General features: G+C 35.1%; 1 protein-coding gene across 2 annotated transcripts in view; it reads right to left on the bottom strand.

Annotated features, from left to right (window-relative positions):
* ZFYVE28 (zinc finger FYVE-type containing 28) overlaps positions 1–14,564 on the bottom strand; it is a 221,647-nt gene that overhangs the window by 120,925 nt on the left and 86,158 nt on the right. For both annotated transcript variants that reach the window (XM_069071004.1, XM_069071015.1), the window contains exons 3-4: positions 6,881–7,018; positions 4,294–4,496 (exon numbers count right to left, since the gene is read on the bottom strand). In XM_069071004.1, coding sequence (XP_068927105.1) covers positions 4,294–4,496; positions 6,881–7,018 — 341 coding nt within the window. The remainder of the gene's footprint in view (positions 1–4,293; positions 4,497–6,880; positions 7,019–14,564) is intronic.

Genomic DNA, 14,564 nt, shown 5'->3' with positions numbered 1-14,564 from the left:
AGATAGATAGATAGATAGCTTTTCTAAAACTAAATTTCTGCTAAACTATTTTTCAGCTTTCCCAGAAATTCTTTTCACACAGGGTGTTCTTTTCCAAATATTTTGTGTCCTCAGGTTAATACAGCACTAAGTGATACTTGCTAATAGTTTGTCACACTCACTTGTTTGTCTTTTTTCTATGTGTTACCAATTAGTTTTGATGACTACTACTTTAGTACATTCCATGTTTATAGTGGTAATGTTCTGTTTTTACCATTCATGCTATTAGTAACTTAATCCATGCATTTTCAATTGAACTGATTGTACCAGGTAGTTTTGGGAGCCCTGTGTGTATATATCAGAATCACAGAATTTTTCAATGTTCCTGAAATCATTCAGTCTTACAGGGAAAAGTATACTCAAATTATTTCAGAAAAGCAATCACCTTCTTTATATGAAATTTCAGTAAAGACCTTTGCTTTGAGCTAACTATGTCAACTGGCTATTAAATGTGAATGTACCAATGAAGACTGATGAGCCACAGATTTAGTAGTAGAAACTCTGGATCTGGTGCAGTTCCTCCTAAGAACCAGGGACTCAACTTGCAAGAGTAAGTAGGAGAGCGGCAGCCAGGTGGTGCAGTGAGTAAGAGTGCCGGCCCCGGAGTTGGGAGACCCAGATCAGATTCAGCCTCAGATACTTAACATAAACATAAAATAACTGGCCGTATAACCTTGAGCAAGTAACTTAACCCCAATTGCTTTAAAAAAAAAAAAGAGTAAGTAGGAGAGCAGCAGATTGAAGAGGGAAAAAAAAGACATTTCAGGTGGGTTGGGATAATATGATTAGGCATGGAGGCAGTAATGAACACTGTATATGAAGGGTAGGAAGACTGATTCCCATTTTACTATTCAGAGTCTAGCACCTCCATGAAATCTTGTGAGATGATGCTCATGCCACCGTACTTGTCTCTAATCTTTGTACTCTTAATACTTAAAACTTTGTGACTTACTCTCTTGAACTGCTTTTGATTCTTGAATTTGTATTCTGTTTGTTTTGTCTCCCAAGCTCCTTGAAGGCAAATAACTTATCTTGGGCTTCTTTTATACTTTTCCAAATCATTTAGAACCAAACATAAGAGATAAACCTTTAAAAATCCATGCAGGAAAAACCAAGTAGATGAAGAGCTACTGCTCAGACCATGATATACACTTGGATGAAGAGACAATACAGAGAGTCTATTAGTATGTTTACTGTACACAGTCACTGCATATGGGCAATGCCTAGGTCCAGAATTGAATAAGAGGAAGAAAACAGGCTAATTTTCTTAAGAAAATTGTGTAGCATTTTTTAAATTTCAAGCTGGTCCATGAAACAAAAACACATTCTCTTAATATTAATATCCTTTCCTATAATGCTATAGGACTATAGATCATAGGATGATATAACCTTAGAAGAAGCAAAACTGAGTGACCCAAAGCACAACTAACTAAGAACTGTAATGTATTTATAATGATGACTTGCATATAAGAAGTGGTAAAAAAAATAGTATCTCTGATTAAGCATTTATGCAACTAGAGTAACAGTTCTCATGTTGGGTCATGCATTAATAATAATGGCAATACTACCCAAATTCAGTGCTATCAAACTACAAAACAAGGCAAAAATAATAAAAATAATATTTGCAGAAAAAAATTCTAGAATATCAAGGGACATAATAAAAAAAATAGGCATTAAATGGAATAGAACATCTCAAATTCCAGAAATCACAATATATTATAAAGTAGTAATAATCAAAACCATTTAGTAGTGGTAAAAAAAAAACAAGAAAGATTTATCAATAGAACAAAGTAGAAAAAAATCAGAAACAACCTAGTGTTCTATAAACCTGAAAACATACATTACCCAGGCAAGAGGCTTCTATTTAATAAAAATTGCTGGAAAAAAATAGAAAGCAGTATGGAAGAAACATAGTTAAAATCAAGATCTTACACCACATGCTACATTAAATTCAAACTGTTATGTCCCAAATATTAAAGATCGCACCATAAAAAAAAAATCAGGCATCTTCACAGCTATGGCTAAGAATTGAATTCTAAATCAAAGTATAGTGGTAATTACAAAAGACAAAGTAGATTACTTCAATCATATGAAATTGAAAGGCTTTTACATGAACAAAATTAAGGCAATTAGGATAAGGGACTGGGAAAAAAATTTTCTACCATATATCTGTGATAAAGATCTGGTATTAAGTTATATAGGTAACTAATAGAAATATATAAGACCTAAAACCATTTCTCAGTAGAAAAGTGGCTAAATATTTATAAATAGCTTTTAAAAGAATTCCAAACTATTAACAACTATATGAAAGAATACACCAAATTACTACTAATAAGAAAAAGACAAACCAAAACAATTCTGAGATTTTACCTCCCACCTCATGGATTGGCCATGATAGCAAAGAGCTGACAGAAAGACAGGCATACTAATTCATTATTGGTAAAGCTATGAACTAGTATAACCATTCCGGAAATCATTTTATAATTATGCTGAGAAAATGACTAAAATATTTATCAAAAATAAAACAATCCACAAGTATTCATTAAATACCTACTATGGGCTAGGGCACTGAGGATACAAGTAACAAGGAAGAAATAATCTCTAATTTCAGTAGGCTCACATCCTAATGGGGGAACAAAACATTTACATATAAAAATATACACTGTTAAAGTAAAAATATATACGAAATGGTTCATTACAAGTTACTTTGGGAGGAGTACACTAGCAATTAGAAGGGCTGAGGAAAGGCTTCATTTAGAAAATGGTGTCTGAGTTGCATCTTAAAAGAGGGGAGAAACTTTATAAAGCAGATGAAAGGAGGGAGGGCATTACAGGCATGAGGGAAGGCCATGGAAAATGGAGATGGTAAATGGAATGTGTGTAGGAAGAATGAAGAGAAGCCAGTTTGGCTATACTGAAGAGTTCGGGGCGGGGGGGGGGAGGCAATGTTCAATGAGGGTGAAAAGATAGGTTGGGTTCAGGAATAGTAGATGACCTTAAAAACTAAACCAAGGAATTTAGCTTATCATAGAGCTAAACATATACCCCAAGGACACAAATGATAAAAAGAAAGTTTTTATTTAATATTTATTTATTTATTTATTAAAATATTTAACGGCACTTTTTGTAGTTGCAAAGAACTGGAAACAAGTGGATGTCCATTAAATGGATGATGGTTAAACAAATTATAGTATATAAACCTAGCAGAATATTACAGTGCTGTAAGAAATAATAAGTAGGACAAATAAGGAGAAATATGAGAAGGCTGAAATAAACTTATAAAAATGGAAAAAAATACACACTGATGACAATATAAATGGGAAGAAAAACCAAAAACAATTGAAACTTAATGCTGTAAAATTATAATGACCAGAAAAAAATATGAGAGGTCACATTCCTCCCTACTTAGTTGAGGTAAAGAACTATGGGTGTAGAATATTACCGATAATGTCAGACTTCTTTCATATGCTGGTCAGTTTTGCTGCATTGTGTTTTTTTCCCCTTTTTATTCTTTGTTATAAGAGACGGATCTCCAGGGATGTGGGAATATGGGGAAATATTTTTCAAGTAAAAACAAAAGATAAAATTGTATTTTTTTCAAATATATATTATCTAGGAGATATATGGTTACGAAAGGAGGTGGGTTAGTTATGTAGTGACAGACGAAAGATGGCCAGCCAAAATTCTATACTGCACTTAATGATAAAAGACCTAGCCTTGAGAGCAAGAATCCTTAATCTGGAGTCCATAAACTTGGTTTTTCAACATTTTGATAAAATTTAAATATTTATTTCATGAATTTAAAAACATTATTCTGAAAAATGATCTGAGTCTGGCTTCATTAGACAGTCAAAGGGATTAGGGCACAAAAAAGGTTAAGAACTGTTCACCTAAAGGAAGGCCTCCTGCATGTTGGGTGAATAAAAGAATATGGATAAGATTTGCACATGATGAGAAGGGGATAGGAATTTGATATGCTCTGAAAAAGGAAGTACTCACATTAATGAGATCATGAATCCACTGAAACATGAGTGCTTAGTAAATGCCTGATTAAATGATTGGTTTCACATGTTGGGGTTTACATACGACTAGAATGGTCTCCTTTCTGTAATTAGTTTTTTGGTCAACTGACTTGCCATAACAATCAATCTTTCTGCTTAGGAAATAAATATAAACCTCAAAGCTTTGAAAATTTAGCCAAATTCATAGAAAAATAATACAAAAGCTATACTTTTTATGGCATTTAAAATTTACCTCAATTCAAATTCAGCAAATAAGACATCAAAATGTTTGAGAGACTCTTTCATTTTTTCAGTATAAATGTTTAAATCTCTTAAGGCTTGGTCCCGAATGAGGTTTCTAAGTTCTTCCAAGCTACGTGTCAGATCCTTGGCTAGTGGCCTCATAGCCATGCTCTCTATTTCACGATTCATGATAATTGAACCTGCAGACAAGCACTGTTAAAACAAGAGAGATGAGAAAGTTAGAGTTTAAACTACAAATATAATTTTTGTCATATAAATTTCCTTAGTTATGACTGTCCAAATAGACAAAAGTAGATCACAATAAATTTTGTTGGTCCTCTGATCCTCATTATTTAGAAAACATCATGAATTAGAGCAAAACAAAGACTGCTTCTATAAATATTTTGCCAAATTGGAAAAAAAGGCTTAAAATTAATTTGCTTTTCCTACATGATTTTTAAGTTCCTATTTTGATGAATTAGTTGCTTGTCTAGTAAGCAGCAAGTGTCAAAAAAATTGTAATTCTAGCAATTTTATGACTGTTTGTTGTGCTAGTATACAGTATAAAGATAATCCTGTGAGAGCATCTTTTTCCCTATGCCAGTCAAAAAAATTTTCATTAATATGTAAAGATAGAGATATAAACAAAACTAGGGCAATGTCTTTGCCATCCCTAACATGATCTATTTATTTAACAGGGTTCCAAGAAACTTCTCCAATTTCCTTTCTCTCAGACTATGCCAGAGTCTTCCAATTCATTTGTTTACTGTGCTTAACCTATATTCAAAAGGGGGGTACAGTGGATAGAGCACCAGGCCTGGCATCAGAACACCTGAGTTCAAATCCAGTTTCATATACCTACTAGCTGTGTGATCCTGGGCAAGTCACTTAACCCTCTCTGCCTCATTTTTCCCATCTGTAAAATGAGCTGAAGAAGGAAATGGCAAACTGCTCTAGTATCTTTGCCAAGAAAACCACAAATGGGGTCACAAAGAGTTAGATGCAACTGAAATGACTCAATGACAACAACAACAAATGGGGATAATAACAGCACCTACCTCCCAGGCTTGTTGTGAAGATCAAATGTACTTTTATAAAGTACTTACCACAGTACCTGGCACACAGAAGGCCCTATATAAAAGTAAGCTATTATTACTACTGAAAGAACCAATAAATACTAGAGGGAAGGAGAAACCTGCTGGAGAAAGGTGGGTGGGTAAATTTTTTGAAAAAAAAATAGAAGAAATAAAGTTTATTTCCATTCACAGTCTCAATGCCATCTGTAAGAATTAGATTGCTTAAAACTTAGATTGGATCTGGGACTCTGAACCTGTTTTGTGTCACAGACCCTTCTGACAGTCTGGTGAAGTCTATGAACCCCTTCCCAGAATAATATTTTAAATGCATAAAATAAAACACGTAGTAAACCACTCACATTGAAATATAGTTATCAAAATACTTTTAAATGAATTCATAGCCCCTAGGTTAAGGACTTCTAGATTATATGATGTCCAAGGTCCCTTTATTGCACTAAATCAATGATACTATTTTATACTCTGGGCAGTTAGGTGACGCAGTGGAAGAAGTGCCTGGACTAGAGTCAGAAGACCTGAGTTCAATGATCTAAGACACCTAATAGTTGTGTGACCTTGAGCAAGTCACTTAACCCTGTTTGCCTCAATTTCCTCATCTGTAAAATGAGCTGGAGAAGGAAATGGCAAACCACTCCAGGAACTTTGACAAGATAATCCCTAATGGGGTCACAAAGAGTCAGACATGACTAACTGACCAATCAATTTCAAACTCTAGGAAATAACAAACCATATAAGTTTTCAAAATCAGCTTCCTTTCTCACTAATACAAACGTGGTAAAGATCTCAAGTCCTCAAGAAAATAAAGTCTACCTCATAAAAAAGTTGAGCACACATGTCCTAGGGAAATATTTCTAATTGGTATGCCCAGGAAAATGACATTTATTAATAGCAGTCCCACCAAATTGAAATTTTAAGATAGCATAATAAGTTACTTTTTTAAAAGGCTCAAAGTTATTCTAAAGTATCAACAGCTTAACTTTACTTAATATTTTTTGCTTTCAAAATTGAAGAAAAAATATATATGTAAATTTAAGCTATGGTTCTCAGCTGTTTGCTCCTGTACTCACTAAAAATAACCAAATCCTCTCCTTTAAACAAAAAGTAACTCTGAGAACAGATGGCAATTTGTCCAATTTAAATCTTATTTTCTTTAATACATGAATAGGAAAACTATGTCCATGGCATGGTGTAAAGGAAAGAGGACTAGGGTAGTTAAAAGACCTAGATTCAGATCCCAGTTCTGTTAACTCTGAGCCATGTGGCCTGGGGTCAGCTGTTTAATTCCTTTCAGTCTCAGATTCCTCACCTGAAAAATAATAACAGAAATAACTGCTTTACTCCCTTTAAAAAAAAAAACTGTTTTGAAGAAAGCAAGCTGAAAAACCTAAAGTAATAGATAGGTACAAGTCTGTGTTGTTTCAACTTCAAGTACCAAGAGAAAACATATTTATTTGTTATTTATACATATTACAAAAATAAAAGCACAGAAATCAAAATCCCTACCTCTGCTCCAAACCAAAGCTGGCCAGCCAGATTGTCATGACGTATCTCCTCTGGGAACTTAACACAAAAGTCCCGATTTGCTCGATCACTTGGAATGCATTCATCCATTATCTGATTTATAATGTTTAACACATTATCCTGAAACAGAAATAGTTTAAAATTATGCAAATAACATTTTCTCCTGCATCACAAACTGAGTTAAAATAATATGGTCAGGTTTAACAAGTATTTTGGAGTTTATCATCTGAAAAGAGACTTCCTTTTATTGGTGAATGACATACACTTGACTCTTTGTGATCTCATTTAGGGTTTTCTTGGCAAAAATTCTGGAATGGTTTGCTACTTCCTTCTCCAGATCATTTTACAGACAAGGAAACAGGCAAACAGGGTTAAGTGATTTGTACAGGGTCACACAGTTAATAAGCATAGGAGGCTGTATTTGAATTCAGGTTTTCCCGACTCCAGATATGGCACTCTGGCCTCTCTGGCCTCAGACACTTAATATCTATGTGACTCTGGGCAAGTCATTTAACCCTATTTACTTCAGTTTTCTCACATGTAAAATGAGCTAGAGGAGGAAATGGCAAACCACCCCAGTAACTTTGTCAAGAAAACCCCAAATGGGGTCATTAAGAGTCTATGGCATTCAAGTTCTGTACAAAAAAACATAAAAACAACCTAGTAAAAGAGTTTATGTGGTCAAGGAAATTTCAGAGAATCATATCATTTCAGAGCCAGAAGAAATCTAACTCCTGTATTTTACAAATTAAATTAACAAGTTAAAAGTTAAAGTTCAAAGAAAAAAAGGGAGTTGCCTAATTCTGGAAAGGTTAGAAGGGGCAAGGTAATGATGAGCTTTAAATGCCAAACAGAGGACTTCATACTTGCTCCTGGAGGTAACATGGAACCCCTGGAGTTCACTGAATGGAAGGGTGACATGAATAGACCTATACTTAAGAAAAATCATTTTGGCTGCTTTGTGGAAGACATATTGGAACAGAGTATGATTTGAGGCAGGGAGAAGGATACTTATTGCAATAGTCTAGGCAAGAGGCAATGAGGGTCAGAACTAAGATTTTTGCTATGTGAATGAAAAGAAGAAGATGTATATGAGAGATACAATGAAGGTAGGAGCAATGAGATTTTTTAATGTATTGTACAGGGTGAATCACAGTGAATAGTTGAGGAAGACTTCAAGGTTGTAAGCCTGGGTGATTAGAATGATGGTGATAAGGGGCAGCCAGGTGGCTGAGCAAGTAAGAGCACCGGCTCCAGTATCAGGATGACCTGGGGATCAAATCCCGGCTCAGATACTTAGCACCACACCCAGAAATAACTGGCCATGTAACCTTCAGCAAGTTACCTAACCCCGATTACTTAAAAAAAAATAATGATGGTGATGGAAAAGGGGGTAAGGGGAAAAGGGAGCACATGAACCAAGGTTCTCTCATTGGAATTGGCTCAAAGGTGGAAAAACATACCCATTCAGTTGGGTATAGAAATCTATCTTATCCTCCAGGAAAGTAGGAGGGGAAGGGCATAAGAGAAAGAGGGTGTGTGATAGAAGGGAGGGTAGATTGGGAGAGGTAAAAATCAGAAGGAAAATACTTTTGAGAATGGACAGGGTGAAAGGAGAGAGCGTAGGATAAACCAGGGTAAATAGGATGGCAGGAAATACATAATTGGTAGCCAATGCCATGAAAAAAACCTTTTACAGCAAGTTTCTCTAATAAAGACTTCATTTCTCAAATATATATAAAATTGAGGGGGCAGCTAGGTGGTGCAGTGAATAGAGATCTAGCCCTGGAGTCAGGAGGACCTGAGTTCAAATCTAACCTCAGACATTAAGTATTTACTAGCGGTGTGACCTTGGTCAAGTCACTTAACCCTGGTTGTCCTTCTTTCCCCTCTCCAAAAAGCAAAAAAACAAACAAACCCAACCTGAGTCAAATTCATAGAAATAAGCCATTCCTCAATTGATAAATGGTCAAAGGATATGAACAGGTAGTTTTCAGAAAAAATAATCAAGCTATCTATTGTCATATGAAAAAAAATGCTCTAAGTCAACTATTGATTAGAGAAATGAAAATTAAAACAACTCTTGAGTTTTTTTCTTTATATTCTTTATTTTTCTTGGGGCTTTTTGTCTGTTTTCTTTCACAGCATGACTTATATGGAAATGTGTCTTGCATAACAACACATGTATAGCTTATGTCAAATTGCTTGACTACTCAAAGAGGTGGGGAGGGAGAGAATTCAGAACTCAAAAATTTGTAAAAAGAATGTTAAAACTGTTTTTAATTGTAACTGGGGGAAAATATTTAAAAGGCAAAAGAAAAAAAGAAAAAGAATGATGGCGATACCCTTTGAAATTATAAGGAAGTTCAGAAAATAGGAGGATATGCTGAAGGGAGGTGGAAGGTGACAGAGAAATAGTTATTTCTTTTTCCAACACATTTTTTGAGAGTGTATGGGACATCTGGTTCAAGATGTCTTTCCTGATTTTCCCATCTATTAACTTCTCTCTACCATTGCTTTCTTCCTTTTTATTTTTTTTTACAATCTCTTGATCTTGTCAACAAGTTCAACTACACACTATACTGTTAAATCTGTTGCCATTTTTTCCTATTAATACCCATGCCTTGCCAAACCCCAACCCAGGGTTACCCCTGTCATCCACTTTTTCTGCTCCTTCTCATATACTACTGAATGCTGCTAATAGAAACCATAGAACCAAGCCAACTAAGTCAGTTACAAATTTATGTTCTCTTTTGTCAACTGCTAAACTGAAACCCTTTTATTCTCCCTGATTGACTCTTCCCCTCCCCCATCCCAGGTTTTATTTTTTATTTAATTTTTTTAAACCATAAAACTCTGCATTCTCTCTCTCCCACCTCACATCAACAACAACAAAAAGAAAAACTACTTTTGTAAATATATATAGTCAAGTAAAACAAATTCTTGCTTGCACTGACTTTGTCTTTAAAAAAAAGTATCTCAAATTTCTCTCTTGAGTTCATCACCTCTCTCCAGAGATGGGTAGTATAGTTCCTTATCAGTCTTCTGGAATTACACTGATCTGAGCCCCTCAGTCTTTCAGATTTGTTTGTCTTTATAATTTTATTCTTATTACATAAATTGTTCCACTGGTTCTTCTTCCATTCTTCTCCTCCTTCTTTCTCCTCCTCCTCCTCCTCCTCCTCCTTCTTCTTCTTCTTCAATTGGGGTTGACTTGCACAATGTCACACGGTTAGTCTTTGTGTTAATTGTCTGAGGCCAGATTTGAACTCAGGTCCTCCTGACTCCAGGGCTGGTGCTCTATTCACTGTGCCACCTAGCCGCCCCTCCACTGGTTCTTCTTACTGAACTCTGCATCAGTTCATAAAAGGCTTCTTGAGTCATCTCTGACACTTACTAGCTACGTGACTATGTACAAGCCACTTAATCTTTATGAGATCTTAGTTTCTTTATCTTTAAAATGGCAACAATAATGTCTGTAGTACCAAATTCAAGGGGATACACAAATTTCAGGTATTTTTATTACTCCTATGGCAACTAGCCTGATAGTTAGAGGAAGGCAGATTTCTCCTTCTCCCTTCCTTTTTAACTGATTACCTTTTTGATTATGCACATGATAGTAGCTTTCATTTTGGAAGGACATGCTTCTTAGTTTATTTAGAATAACAGTATCATGGAGTTATAGGGTTGAAAGGAAGCTTCAAAATCAACTACTCCTATTCCTCTCCTTCTCTTCCCATTTTATGAATAAGGAAACTCAGGGAAGAGCCAAAACTAGTACCGTATTCTTTCTGATATTATACTCCTAATTTTTAGTCTATGTTTTAGTGATTTGTACAGTAAGAAGGAAAAGTTAGTTGTGAATCTTTTAGAAAGACAGAAATAGGAATCTGAATACTTCAGTTTTAGTCCTGGCTTAGCCATTAAATGGCCTTTCCTTGTCTTTCTCATGAGTCTCCTTCTCAAACTGCTCTCCATTTGCTCTATATATTTCATATGTGCATAATTATTTCCTTGCTATTTCTTCTATCTGAATGCAAGCTCATTGAAGGTTTTTGCCTTTCTTTGTATCACCAGTACTTAGCACAGTGTCTGGCACACAGAAAGTGCTTAATAAATGCTTGACAGATCACCCTGGCCTCTGTGTGTGTGTGTTTGTATTTGTGTGTGTGTGTGTGTGTGTATAGTTCTGTCACTGGTTAGTATAAATTGCTCCTGATAGAGCTGAACCAAAATACAGCTTCTGTGTCATATGTAGTATTTTAATAATTAAGGTTTAGTTTCCAAGTAATATTTAGAAATTCAAATCGATTTAGAGATTTTGCTAGAGTTCACCCAATGAACCAATAATTGAGTTACACTAATAAATATCAAGTTTCAAGGTCTAATATCATACTCATTTAAAATTAAACCATCCTGAGTTATATAAAATAAGTTTTAAGGGTAGTAAAATGTGAACTTGAGGTACCTCATTTCAAATTTAACCCATTATAGCAAAAATAAAAGAAACCAAAAAACCACTTGTGATTTTGTTACATTACTGAGGTAATGGTTAAGAAGTTTTCCTTGCTTTCTAATACTGAATAGTAAACACTCAACTGAATTGTTCTCTTTAGTTACTTGATTTTCAGAAGTAACATTCCTCTTTATGACAAATTGTCCAGTTTCTTTGAAAATAAAACATCTCTACACAGCCTAACTTCTGCAAGAATATGGCCTTGTCTAGAGATTGATTCATGATTTAAAATGAATCTCACTGGTTGATAAAAACAGATAAATGTTCTATAACTATTAACTTGAACTGTTTAAATACTGTATATATAGACATTTTAAAAAGTAATTTTCTACATCCCCAATTATTTCATTTTTCACAATTCTATAGTAGTGATTGACTTGTATCCGTGACAGCATTAATAAAAAAAAAATAACTCAGACATCTCATTTCTTTTCTTTATTCTATGAGCTTCTGCCATTATAAAACCTACAAAAGGAATGTGTGATAATTATCTACATGATGAGTTCAGATAGAGTTAACAATCCATACACTGGAAGAATGCCAATAAATTTAGATGAGCTATCCAATGTATAGTAAGCAAATGAATCCCTAGTTTAATAGAGTTTCATGGAACATTCAAATTAGCTAATTAGAGCGAATTGCATTATAAGCTAAACATGAATGTACTCAAACATGTGGGATGTGGTTTAGTTTAGGAAACAAAAAACAATTAGTTGGCTATAAAACACTCAATACTTTATTCAAATGATATTGCTCCAGTGAAACATAAGGGTTCTCATTCCACATCGCTATTATGTTTTATAGTTACCCTTTAGTTCATACACAAGGCCTAATTTCAATAATTAGTATAAAAGTCTTAAATAGAATGGGTAGTAAAGCTGGACTCTCCATTTAAGCTTCAACCCCACATTCCTTGGCTAAGTAAAGAAAAAAAGACATCAAGGAGCACTCATTTTCTATGGAGTTCAAAGGATAATAGCTTTAGAGGTGCAAGAGACTTTACAGTCATTGAATCCAATGCCCTCACTTTGTGGTTGTTCAGTTGTTCAGTCATATCTGACTCTTTGTGACCCCATGGACCACAGCACGCCAGGTCCTTCCATTCTCCACTACCTTTTAAATTCTGTTGTGTTTGTTGCTTCCATGACACTATCTATCCATCTTATCTTCTGCCATCCCCATTTCCTTTTGCCTTCAATCTTTCCCAACTTCAGAGTCTTTTCCAATGGGTCCCATCTTCTCATTATGGAGCCAAAGTATTTAAGCTTCAGCATCTGATTTTCCAGTAAGTATCCTAAATTAATTTCTTTAAGTACTGACTTATTTGATCTCCTGGTTGTCCAAGGGACTCCCAAAAGTCTACTCCAGCACCACAATTTGAAAGCATTAATTCTGTAGCACTCAGCTTTCCTTACAGTCCAACTCTCATAAAAACCGTAGACCTCTGTCAGCAAGGTGATGTTTCTACTTGTTAGTATGCATTCTAAATTTTCCACAGCATTTTTTCCCAAGGAGCAAGTGTCTTTTAATTTTAAAACTGCAGTTACCATCTGAAGTGATCTTTGAGCCCAAGAATATAAAATCTGGCACTGCTTCCGTTTTTTCTCCCTCCATTTGCCAAGAACTGATGGGACTGCTGCCAAGATCTTAATTTTTTTTCCTGATGTTAAGCTTTAAATCAGCTTTTACACTCTCCTCTTTCACCTTATCAAGAGGCTTCTTAATTCCTCTTTACTTTCTGCTATCAGAGTGGTATCATCTACATATCTGAGATTGCTGATATTTCTCTCAGTAACCTTACTTCCAGCTTTTGATTCATCTAGTCTGGCATTTCTGCATGATGTACTCTGCATATAAATTAAACAAATAAGGTGAAAATATACAACCTTGTGGTATTCCTTTCCCAATCTCAAACGAATCATTTGTTCCATGTTTGATTCTAACTCTTGCTTCTTGGCCTGCATACAGGTTCCTCAGAAGACAAGATGATCTACTACTCCCATCTCTTTGAGAACTTGCTACATTCTGTTGTGATCCACATGGTCAAAGGCTTTAGTGAAGTCAATGAAGCAAAAGTATATGTTTTCCTGGAACTACCTTGCTTTCTCCATAATCTAGTAAATGTTGGCAATTTGGTCTCTAGTTCCTCTGCCTCTTTGAAAATCAGATTGCTCTTCTAGTCATTCTTGGTTCACACATTGCTGAAGCCTAGTTTGCAGAATCTTAAGCATAACCTTGTTAGCATGTGAAACAAGACAATCTGAATATTACTTGGCATTGTCCTTCTTTAGGTGCAGTTCTTTAATGGCATCATCTTTTAGGGTTTTAAATAGCTCAGCTAAAATTCCATCACCTCCACCAGCCTTATTGTTAGCAATGATTCCCAAAGCCCACCTGAACTCATTCTCCATGATGGCTGGCTCTAGATTAGTAACCACACCATCATGTTTATCTGTAATGTTAAGATCTTTCTTGTATAGTTCTTTTGTGTATTCTTGCCATCTCTTCTCAGTCTGAGTCACAGAATGACTAAGTGATTGTCTCCAGGTCACACAGGAATAAGAATGGGGAACATAGGTCATCTGACTCCAAATTCAGTACTCTTTCTTTGGTAAAATTTTGCCTCTATAAGAAGGCTTGGAATATGATATTCAGGAAGCCCAAAGAGCTAGAATTACAACCAAGAACAACCTATCCTGCAAAATTTCCTTCAAAAAATCCTTCAGGAGGAAAAAAATAGATATTTAATGAAAAGACCAGAGGTGAATAGAAAATATGACATGCAAACAGACTCAAAAGAAGTATAACAAAGTAAACATGAAAGAGAAGTAATAAGGGACCTAATATGTTTAAACTATATACAAATCTTATATGGGAAAATGATACTTGTATCATTATCATTAGTAGGTGTCTACATAGATAGAGGGCATCCATGTAAGTCAATCACACTGGAATGATCTAAAAAAAAAAAGAAAGAAGAATGCACTGGGAGAAGGGGGAAGGAAGAGGTGGAATGGGGAAATTTTTCTCACATAAAAGAGGCAAACAAGGAGGGGCTTTTACAGTGAAAGAGAAATTGGGGGGGGGACAACACTCAAATCTCACTCTAATCAGATTTGGTTCAAAGAAGGAAGAATATATATATATATG

The sequence above is a fragment of the Petaurus breviceps genome, unplaced genomic scaffold (genome assembly GCF_028583685.1).
Source record: "Petaurus breviceps papuanus isolate PSGF00001 unplaced genomic scaffold, PetGlider_PUasm1.0 140, whole genome shotgun sequence".
In the NCBI taxonomy this organism is placed as follows: Eukaryota; Metazoa; Chordata; class Mammalia; order Diprotodontia; family Petauridae; genus Petaurus; species Petaurus breviceps.
Note: the sequence above shows the minus strand (reverse complement) of the source record. Positions and strands in the feature narration are given on the sequence as shown.